At 42.7% G+C, this 14,390-nt stretch overlaps 1 protein-coding gene across 2 annotated transcripts; it reads left to right on the forward strand.

Moving 5' to 3' along the window:
- The first annotated feature begins 1,321 nt into the window (after positions 1-1,321).
- Positions 1,322-14,199, forward strand: gucy2f (guanylate cyclase 2F, retinal). 2 transcript variants are annotated; one of them, XM_062385643.1, is made up of 20 exons: positions 1,322-1,660; positions 1,739-2,551; positions 3,833-4,134; positions 4,626-4,977; positions 5,066-5,150; positions 5,844-5,940; positions 6,063-6,188; positions 6,923-7,003; positions 7,621-7,797; positions 7,903-8,059; positions 8,430-8,579; positions 8,673-8,821; positions 8,905-9,068; positions 9,158-9,350; positions 9,623-9,797; positions 10,221-10,319; positions 10,563-10,657; positions 10,742-10,827; positions 10,986-11,081; positions 11,502-14,199. In XM_062385643.1, the coding sequence occupies exons 2-19, from the start codon at positions 1,810-1,812 to the stop codon at positions 11,056-11,058; spliced, it is 3,303 nt and encodes a 1,100-aa protein (XP_062241627.1). In that variant the 5' UTR covers positions 1,322-1,660; positions 1,739-1,809; the 3' UTR covers positions 11,059-11,081; positions 11,502-14,199. The 2 variants fall into 2 exon arrangements, with proteins under 2 accessions (XP_062241627.1, XP_062241626.1); XM_062385642.1 differs by lacking the exon at positions 10,986-11,081 and having other exon boundaries at positions 1,324-1,660.
- Positions 14,200-14,390: the final 191 nt, after the last annotated feature.

Consider the following 14,390-nt stretch of genomic DNA (forward strand, 5'->3'; position numbering starts at 1 on the left):
TGTGTGTGTGTGTGTGTGTGTGTGTATGTGTGTTTGTGTGTCTGATACATAATCAGGTGATATTGTTTATCGAATATTTTTGTGTGTTTCTCTGTGTCCCTTACAGAGCAAGACCGGATGTGTTGTGTTCAATGCTCACTGGGAGAACATTGTGCTGAGTTGTCAGTTATATCCCCTATTCCTGGATGCAGGACAGTGGTGTCAAGGTGTTACATTTAAGAGGCTCAACAGCTTAGGTGGGATATGGGTCAACAAAGGTGGAATCACTTTCCAATTCTCTATGCATATAATGTAATGCGATACACATGTAACTGCACTATATTATGTAGTGTAAAGTTAATGATTTTCCTTTAATACATAGTTGCCTTTAATAGTCAGTTGTCGGAACTGAGTTTAAAAGTTCAAGACAAAATCATACACAGAGAAAGGGAGATCGAGAGAGAGGGAGAGAGAGAGAGAGAGAGAGAGAGAGAGAGAGAGAGGGAGGGAGAGAGAGAGAGAGGCAGAAGAGGGGACATGCACATACACGCATGCATGCACCACATATATACACACACAAACATACAAACTACCAAATCTTAAGACATGATAGGGTTCATGTTGTGGCAACCAGCTGTTCTGGAAGTCAATTGCCAGGCAGGCTGTTTCACCAGTGGAGTCTGTTGACAGAAGAAAAAACGAAAAGAGCTGAGAAGACTGACGCAGGCAAAACACAGCACAGCTCAGGGGACCTGCAGGGAGAGCCCTTCGTTATCTTTAATGACTCCCACCCCACCAGGGTTCAAATTGATTTAATCTTTGGGACCTGCTCTACTGTGGCCATATTAGACCAATTAAAGCACGGTTCAGGTGCCTGTGTGTAACATGGCTGAGGTGTCTCCATAGCAAGAAAAAATACATATTTATCTCTGTGTTCATGTAGAGGCTTTAGTTGTACATTTCGTTATAAAGCATTGCCATATGTCTGAGAGAATAAAACATGATATGTGATTACATTTGCAGAGCAGTATGTTGGGATGATGGGGAGAGGCCTCTCCATGCAGCATGCATGATAACAAGGCTTTTAGAGCATAAGGCCTGTAGCCAATCCTCTTACACTGTGCCTCACTGAAAATGGATTAGTGAGTAACACCTACGTTTTGGCCCCAGGTCACTTTGGAAGGATTTGATTGAATGGGCCTGTAGCTGACACTGGGCCTAACCCTATAGCTATAAAACACACTTATACTTAACTTTTTTAATTCGCATATACAGGAATATATAGGAAAAACACCGTTTGGGATATTTGGATGCCTTCATTTTCAACACATGACCTTAGGGAAAGCTGCAAAGCCAGGGGCGGTTCTCCCTCGCTCAGATTGGGTGGCTGCAGGTGAACAGCTTGAGGAAACACGGCAGCCTTCAGAGGCGCTGCCTGCGGGGCGTAAGTAGCTCTCCAGGGTGCTGAAGACGCAGCGCCCGCAGCCCTGCCCGTCACTTCCAGCCCCTGTAATCCAAACACCATGACTCTGCCGCCGCTGCTGCGCCTGAGCCATCCCGTGCGTCCTCTGGCTTGAATTGGCGAGGCCTGGGCGATGGTCAGGGGAGGGGACACCCGAGAGGACACCTGTGAGACCGTCTCATCGGACCTTGACGCTGTCTCGATGGATTCAACGAAATGGTGAGTTAATTAGTTGTTGTCACGCGGCAGTGTCTTAGTGTGCAAGCATATAAAGTTTGTATTTTCTATATTCTGCAGGGGTCGCTGGTGTGAGTTATTATAACGAAGTGAACACAAAGATCCACTCCCTCGGACACCCTAGAAGGACAATGCAACATATTCCTCCAAACTTCAGAGGGGCGCTCTGGGAGTCAAACCATCCATGTGTGCCTATCATTAAAAGTAGGCCCACTCTGACCACACTGCCCTGCTATAACTTCCTGCTATGGGTCTTCATCGGAGTGTTGACGTTTCCTTGCTGTGTCCAGTGTTTGATATTCAAAGTGGGGGTCTTGGGGCCCTGGAACTGCGACCCTGTGTACTACAGGGCGCTGCCCGACGCCGCCGCCCGGCTCGCTGTGAACCGAATAAACGGAGACCTGAAACTGGATCTGGGACTGAAACTTGACTTCATCATCCTCCAGGAGCCCTGCGAAACCTCCAAGGCTCTCAACGCCTTTATTTATTATGAGCAGATTGCGGACGCATTTATCGGCCCAACAAACCCGGGATACTGCGTGGCGGCCTCACTGCTGGCCAAGAACTGGGACAAGGCCATCTTCTCCTACGGATGCCTGAGCTACGAGCTGGAACGCGCCACGGGATACCCGACGTTTGCCAGGACGGTGCCGTTTCCAATTGACGTGTTGTTCATCGTGCTGAAACACTTCAGGTGGGCCAGTGCTGTCGTGGTTTCGTCCAATGAGGATATCTGGGTGAACACTGCCGGCAGAGTGGCCGCCGCTCTTAGGAACAAGGGTCTTCCCATCGGCCTTGTCACATCTATAGGTCTGAATGAGACGGAGGTGGAGAGCACGCTGTGGAAGATCCAGGATGCAGGAGAGGTCAGAGGTGAGTCTAGGGAGGAGAACATGGGAGCTGGGGGCAGTGATAAAGTGAATGAAGTACAGAAAATACAGTGATAAAAGGTAAGAATATACCAGGAGAGATAAATAGATAGGTTTTACATAGAGGGCGCATTTCAAACACAATGGTATATTCAGTTTGCTGAGACAAAATGAAAAGAAATCCATTAAAAAACTAAAAGCACAGTTTATAACAAATTACAAGCAAAATGAAAGAGATTAAAAGAGTAGAATAAATGTCCATAAGACGACCATGTAGTTGAGTCCAGTGCTGTGCTGCTTAAATGCTGCTTCTCCTTGTTCAGACTTTGCCCTAAAAGCACATATAATTAGATGTAAATGTATTTTGAACTGAAATATGGGATTATATGTGTCTTGAATGCTTGGGAGCAGATATTACATCACAGGTGAACCAACGTCCAGGCTATCACATCGCATCAGCTGTCCTGATTTGTCCCTAGCCCCACCCCCCTTCACCCAGCAGACTTATTACTCAGCTGTCTGAACAGAAGGCCATTTTGACAATGCAACTTCCACCTAGTGGCTAATGTGAACAGGGACAACAATTTAATTTGTCATAGAATTATCCGAGGCCTTAATCCCACAAGGCTGCTCAATTAATAATTTTTCCAAATCAGTGGTTTAGTTTTTCAAATTTGGTCAGTTCGAATCGAGTTGAACTGAATTTATAAAAGAAAAATTAATCTTCTAGATTAAATGATAGATGATAATGTGTAAAAACGTCTGCCTGAGGCTCAGAGGACTTTAACTAAATACGTTTTCTCTTGTTATTTATCACGTAGGGTGTTGTACATGTTTGGAGTTTAATGTACCTCCTCCAAGGAGGACATATATGTTTTTGTTTGTATTTATTTGTGTGTTAGCTGAATTATGCAATAGATTTCCATGAAATACTGTAGAATGCTGGGGCATGAGCCGGAGAAGAAACTATCACATGTTGGTGCAGATAAAGATCAGGGAGCAGATCAAGGATTTTCTTTCACTTTCTTTAACATTGTGAGGACAATCATGGATCTTTATGAAAAAAATCTGGCAGGTTTAGCGGACTAATGTTTATGAGTATGTCCACTTAACAAAAGGGATTTAGCTAATTTAATTGTGGTTTCATACGGTGACTGTTGGGCCTTAGTGGAGATATGCTCTACTGAGTGAGATGTAGTTGTTTACACTATAGACATCTACTGATAAATTGTGTTGTGTTATCACTAGACATAAGTCATCAAAACAAATGTTTTTTCTGTTTCAGTCATAATCATGTGCATGCACTCAGTCCTGGTTGGAGGTGAGCAGCAGGCTACTTTTCTCCTCAAAGCACAGCAAATGGGCATGACTTCTGGGAGGTACGTGTTTGTGCCCTTCGACACTCTCCTCTACAGTGTGCCCTACACCAACGTTTCCTACGTGCCTCTGCAAAACAACAGCAGCCTGAGGGATGCCTATGACGCCGTGCTCACAGTCACCATGGCCTCAGAGCCTCTGTCCTTCAACGAGGCGTTCGCTGCAGCCAAGAGAAGTGACGAAGTGATGGTGGCCATGCAGCCAGAGCAGGTAGGAGTGGTTAGATGGACACAATATGAAATTAAAGCATGGGTCCTACTTTGTAATTAAAACTTCACATGTCCATATGCATATTGAGCAATACATGCAAAAGCATGTATCCAAGTTGCAGTTGAATTTGGGGAATGAAGTGAAACCAAGTTTTTTTGTACAAAATACTGTACTCTTGTTTATTTTCCTCCACTGCGAGGACAAACTGAAATAGTTTCTTCTAACATTCAAACATCTTTTTAAAGTTTGCGTATTCTTTTTTCATTTACTAGACATTTTGATCGGCACACTTATCATACTAAAATAATTCTATATTTTGGATTTCTGACTCCATTGTCGATTCCTAACTTTATGCATCAGCTCAACTTTGAAACAGCCATTTATTTGTTGCTAAACTCTTCGAGTGAGAACATCTTTCAGATGGTTGTAGCAATATAACACATCACGTCTTCTCACGTTTCTCAACCAACAACCCTTCATCATCCTCACAGGTAAACCCACTATTTGGGACCATCTATAACAGCATCTACATCCTGGCCAAGTCCATGCACAGCGCCCGGAGAGCAGGTATGCAGCTGTCAGCCTCAAACCTGGCCTACTTCACTAGGAACACAACCTTCAGTGGTTTCAACCAGAGGGTCAAGTTGGACAATACCGGGGAAGTCAAGACCAACTATGTCGTCCTGGATACTGACAGCGGGAGTCAGCTGTATCAGACGTATGTGGTGGATCTGACGAGCAGAGTGCTTCGTTTTGCAGGGAGGTCCATTAACTTTCCAGGAGGATCGCCTCCGTCTTCCGATTCCAAGTGCTGGTTTGAAAAGAACGCTGTTTGCACGGGAGGTAAGATATTTCACGTTTGTGTGTCAAAGTCTTATTCCTCAACTCTCATTTCCATCACCTTCATGTTAACCTGTGATACCATCCTTAGGTGTGGAGGTCACCTACATCATAGTGGTGTTGGCTGTTATCTTGACTCTGGCTGTAGGAGGACTCGCCATAAGTCTTTATATCAGGTACAGGCTGTAAATACAAAGAGTTTAATGTTATGTCAACTTTGTTTTTTCATTTTTGCCCAAATCTCTAATACCGTTTTAAGTTTTGGGATTTTTGTACCTGAAAAGATGTATTAACACAGCGGATGTTGTGATGTGCATCATGTTTGCTGTGTAAATGCTTGAGAGGAGATGGTGGCATCATTGTGAAATCAAATTTCAACCACATTTTTTGAGTTTTGACAATTTAATTCTGGATGACATGTCATAGTAGTTGGTGCTACAAATAGAGAATTACTAATTATAAATGTTGATGATAATAAGACCCTGCTCTATCGAATTAGAAAACAAGAATAAATAAAAAACAAACCAAGGACCTAAAAAAAATGCCAAACATTACTGTTCTGATCAAGTAAATTATTTAATAAACCATCAAGGCACTTAGCAGAGAGCTAACTCACAATGTTAATGAAAGTCTTGGCCCATGTCACATTTTTCTGCCAAGTTTCACCATGAGTAAACATACAAATCCCAACAGTTATTATGCAGGTCTATCTTTTTCTTCTGTAGTCGCAACTACCATATCCTCACACCAGACCAAAAGTGATGAGCATTTCTTGTTCATAATCTGTTTTTGCTCACCAGACGATCTCTAAGACAGTTTTAAAAATCCCTACGAGTGAATCCCTTAACGTTTCTAAATCTCTCTGGCAGGCGGCGACTCCAACAAATCCAGCTGGTCAAAGGTCCCAATCGGATCTTGCTTACCTTAGAGGATCTCACTTTTATCAACCCCCAGCTTAGCAGAAAGGTAATCTGCATCACCGTGTCTCACTCATCAGTGTAAAACATTAGCACGCGTGATTTTTTTTTTTATGTGCACTGAATATTTCAGTATTCAACTCATTTATATTGTCAAATCTTCCCCAACAGAAAATCACTTTAGAGGATCTGAGCGAGTCAAAGAGCGCTCTGGAGGAGAAATCTGGAGACTGCTCACACTCTGTGAACAGCATGCAGACTGCAACTCATGACTCCACCAATGTAGCCGTGTATGAGGTGGGTTTACGGTTCAGGCTGTAGAGCATGTACACACAATTTGAAAAAATCCGTCAGCAGGTCAGTCAGGGCAAGTTGTTCTCGAGCGTACGGAGGGAACATTAACTCTGAATGGTACTTTTATAAAGTTCAGTTAAATCTGTTTGTTCAGGGTGGAGTTGAGTCAATTGTTCTGGTTAAAGATTCAAAGATTAAAAAAATTATCGTTTGATAATGCAGGCATTAATGGAAATGTATCTTTCATTTATGTATGGAAAACAAAATAATACAATACAATATATACAAAGACACAATAATTTACCCGATAAGAATTTCAGAAAAGTACAAAATACTGTATTTTAACAGGAATAAAAAATGTAGAATTAAGTAAAAGTCTTTTACAAACAGACAAGAGACAACAAGCCAAAATGCCAGGGGTGAGTTATCAGACAGTCTCGAGAAAGCAGAAAGCGCTGTCGTATAGTAAACGTTTGCTTACGTTTTACCTGTTTCTATTGAAATCACCTTCTTTGTACACACAACTAAGCTCAAGTACTTTGTAACACTGAAGTCATTTGTTATAAGGAATTTCTTCAACACGAGCAGCAATGAAATGGTGTGGTAAGGGTTGGATTTCCATCAGTTTTATACTTTTCTAAGTAAAACCTTCTGTTTTTCTTTTTCTAGTTGCTGTATGTAGAAGAAAATGTTCGAAACTAAGTTTGATCTAACTGTGACATCATGATTTCTTCCAGGGCGACTGGGTTTGGCTGAAGAAATTTCAGGGGGGGCAGTTCAAAGAGGTGAAGCAGAGCACAACAAAGATTTTCGCAAAGGTAGAGCAACAAGTCCTCACCCGTGTGGGAAAACATATAGAATTAGATTTTTCCCTGGAATTAAGTGGTTTGGAAAAGCAGATATGACACTCCCAATGCTAAAAGCTGTGCGAGGAGAGTCATTAGTAACAAGAATGGCACTCAGGACAGTGTATACTATGAATTATCATATAATATATTATGAAACCAAATTGTTTTTTCTTATACCATTTATTTTATTTGGATCTGCACCATATTGCCTATACTCATAAATGTCAGTCCCCTTATCATGCCAAATTTTCAAATAAAAATCCCTGAATTATTCTCTTAAAACTCAATGGAAATGTTGTAAAAAATGCCATATTTATAAAGAACTAGAAAAAAGTTACTGGATCGCCCCTTTACTAGATAAATGCATAAAAATGTAACGGCTGCTTCCTTGACCCATACCACACCCTTGGCATCAAGTTTCATAGTAATCTATCCTGTTTTTTTGTACTCTAGCAAACAAACAAATGCTCAATAAATCACAACTTCCTATTTGGAGGTACTAAATATTGTATAATATGTTATTATAGTTATCTAACAACACACCTTCCATTTTTCCATCCTTGCATCATCCACCTATACTCTCCCAGATGAAGGACCTGAGAAATGAGAACGTCAACCCGTTCCTGGGCTTCTTTTCCCACTGCTCCATGTTCGCGGTGGTGACAGAGCACTGCTCACGGGGAAGTCTGCAGGACCTGCTGAAGAACGAGGACGTAAAATTAGACTGGATGTTCAAGTCCTCGCTCTTGCTCGACCTCATCAAGGTAAACACGAACATACCATCACTTGGAGGTTTTTGTGACAACCCTCCTCATCATTTTGTTTTGCAAGTGGGATTTTTTACCTGAATGTGTTTTTGTTGATTCCAGGGTATGAAATACCTTCACCACAGAGAATTTCCCCACGGCAGACTAAAATCTCGTAACTGCGTGGTGGACGGGCGTTTTGTCCTCAAGATCACTGACCACGGCTTCAATGAGATGCTTGAATCTCAGAAAGCTCCTCTAGAGGATCTTCCACCTGAAGGTACAAGCAGGGGTTTCTCTGCATAATGATATTTGTATGTGGGATTCTCCTCACCTTTCCCTGGCTTTTCTCCGGGTACTCGAGCTTCTTCCCTCAGTCCAAAGACATGCACATCGGGGTTAGTTTAATTGGACAATTTAATCAATCATAGTTGTGAATGATTGTTTGTCTCTGAATGTTGGCCCTGCCATGGCGATCTGTCAGCTTGGATTGGCTCCAGCGCTCCCCACGACCCTCAAGGGGATAAGCAGTATAGATAATTAATCCATAATAGTAGATACTTTTTTTACTAGTAGGGTCCAGTGTTGCACACATACAAAGTCATAAGTAAAATTTAGTACCATTGGCTGATTTTATTTTTTCCACTCAGATCTATTTTGGACAGCTCCCGAGTTCCTGAGGGACCTGGCAAGCTCACGTAAAGGGACCTCTAAGGGAGATGTATACAGCTTTTCTATTATCCTCCAAGAGGTTGTGGTTAGAGGGCTTCCATACTGCATGCTGGGTCTATCACCTGCGGGTATGTATCAATTGGAAAGGTGAAAAAGCAAATAAATAGAACACAAGTTAGAAAAGGTACAAGTGAAATTCTAGCAAAATATCTATTCACCAGAGATCATCCGCAAGGTGAAAAAGCCTCCTCCAATGTGCCGCCCCACCGTGGCACCGGACCAGGCCCCACTGGAGTGTATCCAGCTGATGAAGCAGTGCTGGAGCGAGATGCCCGACCGCAGACCAAACTTTGAAGAGATCTTTGACAGGGTAACTATTTGGAGACACGCCTTATTGCTTCAAAGTAAGCTCAGCAAAATACAAATTATTCTTTATAAATTATTCTTTACTAGTTCAAGATCATCAACAAAGGCAAAAAGACCAACATTATTGACTCCATGCTGAGGATGCTGGAGCAGTACAGCTCCAACCTTGAGGACCTCATTAGAGAGAGAACAGAAGAGCTGGAGGTGGAAAAGCAGCGGACAGAAAAACTGCTCTCTGAGATGCTTCCGCCGTGAGTAAACCTGCAATAAAATAAAATCCATACTGCGAAGTTAGGGAAAGTGAGCTGGCTATCTGATTCTCACAACTTTCCTGCCTCAGCTCTGTTGCAGAGGCTCTGAAGACCGGTGCCACAGTGGAACCAGAGTACTTCGACCAGGTGACAATCTACTTCAGCGACATTGTAGGTTTCACCACCATCTCGTCGCTTAGTGATCCCATCGAGGTGGTCGACCTCCTCAATGACCTCTACACTCTGTTCGATGCTGTGCTCAGTAGCCACGATGTCTACAAGGTCAGAAAGAATGCCTGTTTTTTTTAAGTAGCCCCTTGTTTTCAATCAGTGTTTCGACTTAATGGCGTATAAATTCATCCCTCCAGCATCTTAACAATATTCATTGAACTGTTGTATCGTGCTGCTGCTGTGGAATGATCAAGAGGAGGATTGTCAGTAATCAGCACATAAGCAACGTGTTATCCAGCAGCATCTGTCTACAGTACATGTACAGGAGCCAGTGACATGTACCGCTGGCTCAATAACTCAGTAAACATGTTGACGTTGCCCAGGTGGAGACCATTGGTGATGCTTACATGGTAGCATCAGGTCTGCCAAAGAGAAACGGCAACAAGCACGCTGCTGAGATCGCACACATGTCTCTGAACATCCTCAGCTCAGTGGGAACCTTCCGTATGAGGCACATGCCAGACGTGCCCGTCAGGATACGAATAGGAATCCACTCAGGTGAGCTCTTTTTTTTCTTTAATTGTCACCAAATAGGTTATGTTTTTGTTTTATTTGTGTGTTTATTAGGTGGATTACGCAAAAACCTCAAGATGAATTACCACGAAAAGAGAAAGAAATTTTGATTTCCTTTCTCCAGAGCGTTTCCCACCGATAACATTCAATCTATGGTGGTTCATGGGGTGCAGGAGCATGCGCACGAACATTGTTCTCATATGTCACAGATTCTGTTAGGGTACACTGACTAAAGAGAGAAAGTTCTCGTGTTAGAGAGTCTACTTTTTGGATGATAGTGCAGGCAACCAAGCACCAAATAGCACTGCACATAGCAATATAATGCAGCAATAGAGCAAGAAAAAAATTACATTCTTCTACATTTACATGTTTGTTTTTGGGCTTATTGTATGTTCTTTGAGTTTGCAGGGTCCTGTGTTGCTGGAGTGGTAGGTCTGACCATGCCTCGGTACTGCCTTTTTGGGGACACTGTCAACACTGCCTCTCGTATGGAATCCACTTCGCTGCGTGAGTATCCAAAAAACCTCTACCACCTTGTTTTGTTGTGTGGATTTGGTCCAAAGTCAATCTCCTCTGCTCTTCTCTTCTATTCTATTTGCTTCTTGTCTCTTCTCTTCTCTTTGCTTTTCTCCTATTCACTTCTCATCTCTTCTCTTCTCTTGTTGTCTCTTCTCTTCTCTTCTCTTTCTTCTCTTCTCGTCTCTTCTCTTCGCTTCTACTCTTGTCTCGTCTCCTCTCCCCTGTCCTCAGCTTATAGAATCCATGTGAACATAAGCACGGTGAAGATCCTCCACTCTCTTAATGAAGGTTATAAAATAGAAGTCAGAGGCAAGACAGAGTTGAAGGTAACATTGAAAGTCATTGTTCAATTCAGGACTTCGACTTTTTCAGTGTCTATTGACAGCTTGTTCTGATTTTTGTTCTTGCAGGGTAAAGGTATTGAAGAGACATACTGGCTTGTGGGGAAAACAAACTTTACAAAGCCTTTGCCAAACCCACCAGAGATCAAACCAGGGTAAGAGCTTCAACTCACTGTGAATCTCTGTATTCTGTGATATTGAAAACATTGGATGAGGAGCACACTTGATGCTCATCTCCCATCTGATCTAAAATTGCATAAATGCCATCAACCTGTGACTCATGCAACCTGCAACCATCCGCATGTTACTTCAGGGAAGACAATCACGGCCTGAAACCTGAGGATATAGCTGCGTACAGGAGAAAGAAAGCTGAGAAAAAAGCTTGACCTTCTTAGTCCAAACAACAGAGGTAGAGACCTGCATGCCAGCTGGTGTTGTGTTGCAGAAATATTGTTGTGTTTGTTAGTTTGATGTGACCAAACTCATCCTTTGAGTATGTGCAGACAGGGCTCCCTGTCATTGAGTTCTCATCCTTAGTGATTGCTTTGTGATTTACTAGTCTTATTAATCTCCTGATCTTATCCCCTTCCACACCGTCTTAAGCAGATTGGGGAAAGCCCTCTTTGTTTACGTCATTTACCTTTGTTGTGCCTGGTATATTTTCAAAATTAACTTTTCACACTGTGTTTGTGGCAGCATTGATGTGTTTTTATTTATTTTTTGTCTGTTCTTGTTGCATGCTTTCATTTTATTTTTGTGCATTCACATCTCAGAGCTCTTGCTTGACCCTAACCCTCTTGGTTCTAACTCGTCTCTGTGTCTCTACTAGGGACAACTGGCAGGAGATGGTGACAGAGGAGATCAAGACACTTTTTCGCAATGCCAACAGGCAGGTAGACAAAAAGATCTGAGTGTGAGAAAGAAGAAAAACCAGGAGAGAAGAGGAGAGGAGGACACATCTAGAGAGCTGGGCAGGGCAGCCAGGGGACAGAGGCCACCACCCAGCCTCTCACTGTGGCTTAATGCAGACTTGTTTAAGAGGATTGTCCGTCAACTGGCTAATCTGCCTGCGGCCAGCGCAGCAGAACACCAAGGCGCTAATGTAATGAGAGCTGTCGCATTACCCGCCGACGTATCTGCTGCCGAGAAGCACATGGAAGGTGCATCCACTCTTTAATGAAGGGTGCACACGTTCATTCCTCTCTTCACACACTGGCCACTGAGTGGTCACCTATTTAAGGGCAAGCAGAGCTTCACCCATTGGAGGATTGATCATCCCAAACGTCTATTTCAAAATGAAATCTTCTTTTCCTTTTCTGGGGAGGATGTCCGTTTTTAGTTTGTCATGAAAGCTCATCATAGAGTTGTGGAGCCGAGGCTGTTACTTAGATATGAGTGAATAATCTATTTACTAGCACTCCAAAGGTTGCAGGAGAAGGCTGCTATTGTGTGTAATAATCAAGAGACAAGATGAGACGTGTTTTAAGCTATCAGTCCCTTTTTGATCAACATGAATGAGATAACACAGTGGTTAAAAAGTAAGGATAATGCAGTTGTAGCAGTGATAATGAGGATTCGCTCTCTTTTCTGTGATAGTCAATGATATTTGAAAGTCTTTCAGTAAATCCCATCACTGCTCTCGATGATGGATTTATTCCACTGAGACATGCTGCTGTAACACCTGATTTCAGCACCTATCATTCTGGTTGTTTGGGCTACGTCTCTGAAAGATACAAGACACGGCTATCAATAAAAGACAAACAATACAAAAGTAAATATTTCATGACAAAGAGTAATGGCCGTCAAGACTTTTGCAATTGAACAACTTCAAATACTACTGGTTGAAGTAATGTTCATACATAAACCCATAAATGTTTACTTCTGAAAGCAAACTGTGTGTACAAAGCCAATCTTATCTGGGAGTGTTAACAGTTGCTACTGTTACACTATTCTACACTTAAAGATTTCCAGAACTATAGTTTCCTTCCCAGAAGCATGATGTTATAAAAAGCACTGTGCATAGACTGTATATAACGATGGGCAATATGACGGCACCGCAAAAGTGGAGCCATAGAATCTCCAGTACCCCCCTGGTGGTCCTCTATGTTAGTGAATAAACATAAAAATGTATTTCTGTCATTTCAGGTAATAATTGTCAAAGGAAGTTCAAATTTTTCCCAATAAATTTGGTTTCATTTAGTGATTTGCCATAAATACGGGGGTGAAACGTCCTGATTGTCAGCTGAGTCTGACTCGTGAATTGTCAACCGCGTGTTGCGTCAGGACCTTGATATTGTGGCTCCAAGATAGCAGCATTCATATCCGGGATGTTTTGTGGGAGGTTCACAAGCTTACAGTTTTTCACAATTGTTAACTAACGTTTTTCAAAACAATAACGGCTTTCTAAAAACTGCACACAAACAACTGAAAACCTCACACACAAAATGCTAAACCTGACACTCACTTTGCAAGATGACTCTTTGCCATCAAATCTCTCAACTGTTAAAAAAATGTAACTGTGTTTTCATTTGGTACACACAGCCATATTTTCAAATGACACAGACATTCATTGAGTACACACAACTAAGCATTTGCTTACCCCCCCCCCCTTCACAAAAATGTATTAGGCATCACGCCTCCAGTTCCTGTCTGGCCAGAGGGCCTCATCCACCTCACAGGCAATGTTCTCCCTGTCTATGCCGCATTGGAAGAAACACCTTGAGTGGTGCATGAAGCCCTGACAGGCCTCGACACTCACGTCGCCACAGGCCTCCTCCATGGCCTGGAGCAGTGGGACCCGGTCCTGTGGGTTCCGTTCATATACCTTCCACCTCAAAGCTGAAAATAATTCCTCAATGGGATTCAGGAAAGGAGAATAAGGTGGAAGGTATAGAACGAAAAAATGTGGGTGGTCCCGGAACCTCTCACGCACTTGAGCAGCCCAGTGGAAGCTCACATTGTCCCAGATGACAACATGACCGTTCCGCTGTGGGTCATCTATCTGGCCAGTTGGTACCAGCAGGTCAAGCAGTCCATCCAGGAAGACGAGGAGACGGGCAGCGTTATAGGCCCCTAGGTGGGCACATTGGCGTTTCTACATGGAATTGCGCCACGGGCGAGACCCCTATCTCTTCTCTTCTCTTCTCTTCTCTTCTCTTCTCTTCTCTTCTCTTCTCTTCTCTTCTCTTCTCTTCTCTTCTCTTCTCTTCTCTTCGCTTCTTGTCTTGTCTCTTCTCTTCTATTTGATTTTTGGTTTCTTCGTTCTACTACTCTCCTCTTCTCTTCTCATCTCTTCTCTTCTCTCCGAAATTCTGCAGGTGATGTGTAATTGACATTAGAGTATAAAGAATTAAAGTCAGAGTCTATTGCAGATAAGGGAGTGTGAAGTAGTGCCATATTGGGCGAGGGATTGGTACATCAGGTGAAGGTTGTGCAAATTGTGCCGAATTTTCGCTTTTTGTAAGAGTGCTAGTGTTCCAATTTACACATTTGTTAAAGCATATCCAAAATAAAGTTATCACAACTTCTGGGGGGTTATGTTTTCGTCACTGTCCATTAGTTTTTTTGTCAGCAGGAATCCACAAAAACTACTAAACAACGAACTTGGTGCAAGGATGGGACATGAGGCATGAAAGAAACAATTACGTTTTGGCATGGATCCAGACAGATTTTTGGGGAGGCTTGATTGAATCTAAGGGAGCTGGTGGGCCTCTGCGGA

Source organism: Platichthys flesus, chromosome 4 (genome assembly GCF_949316205.1).
Source record: "Platichthys flesus chromosome 4, fPlaFle2.1, whole genome shotgun sequence".
NCBI lineage: Eukaryota > Metazoa > Chordata > Actinopteri > Pleuronectiformes > Pleuronectidae > Platichthys > Platichthys flesus.

Bases quoted from the DNA above. Each gene is read 5' to 3' on its own strand.
- gucy2f (XM_062385642.1), top strand. From the start codon at position 1,810: ATGCAACATATTCCTCCAAACTTCAGAGGGGCGCTCTGGGAGTCAAAC. The intron at 8,580-8,672 runs GTATGTATCAAT...TCTATTCACCAG, and splicing joins GCTGGGTCTATCACCTGCGG to AGATCATCCGCAAGGTGAAA. The intron at 10,320-10,562 runs GTGAGTATCCAA...CCCTGTCCTCAG, and splicing joins TATGGAATCCACTTCGCTGC to CTTATAGAATCCATGTGAAC.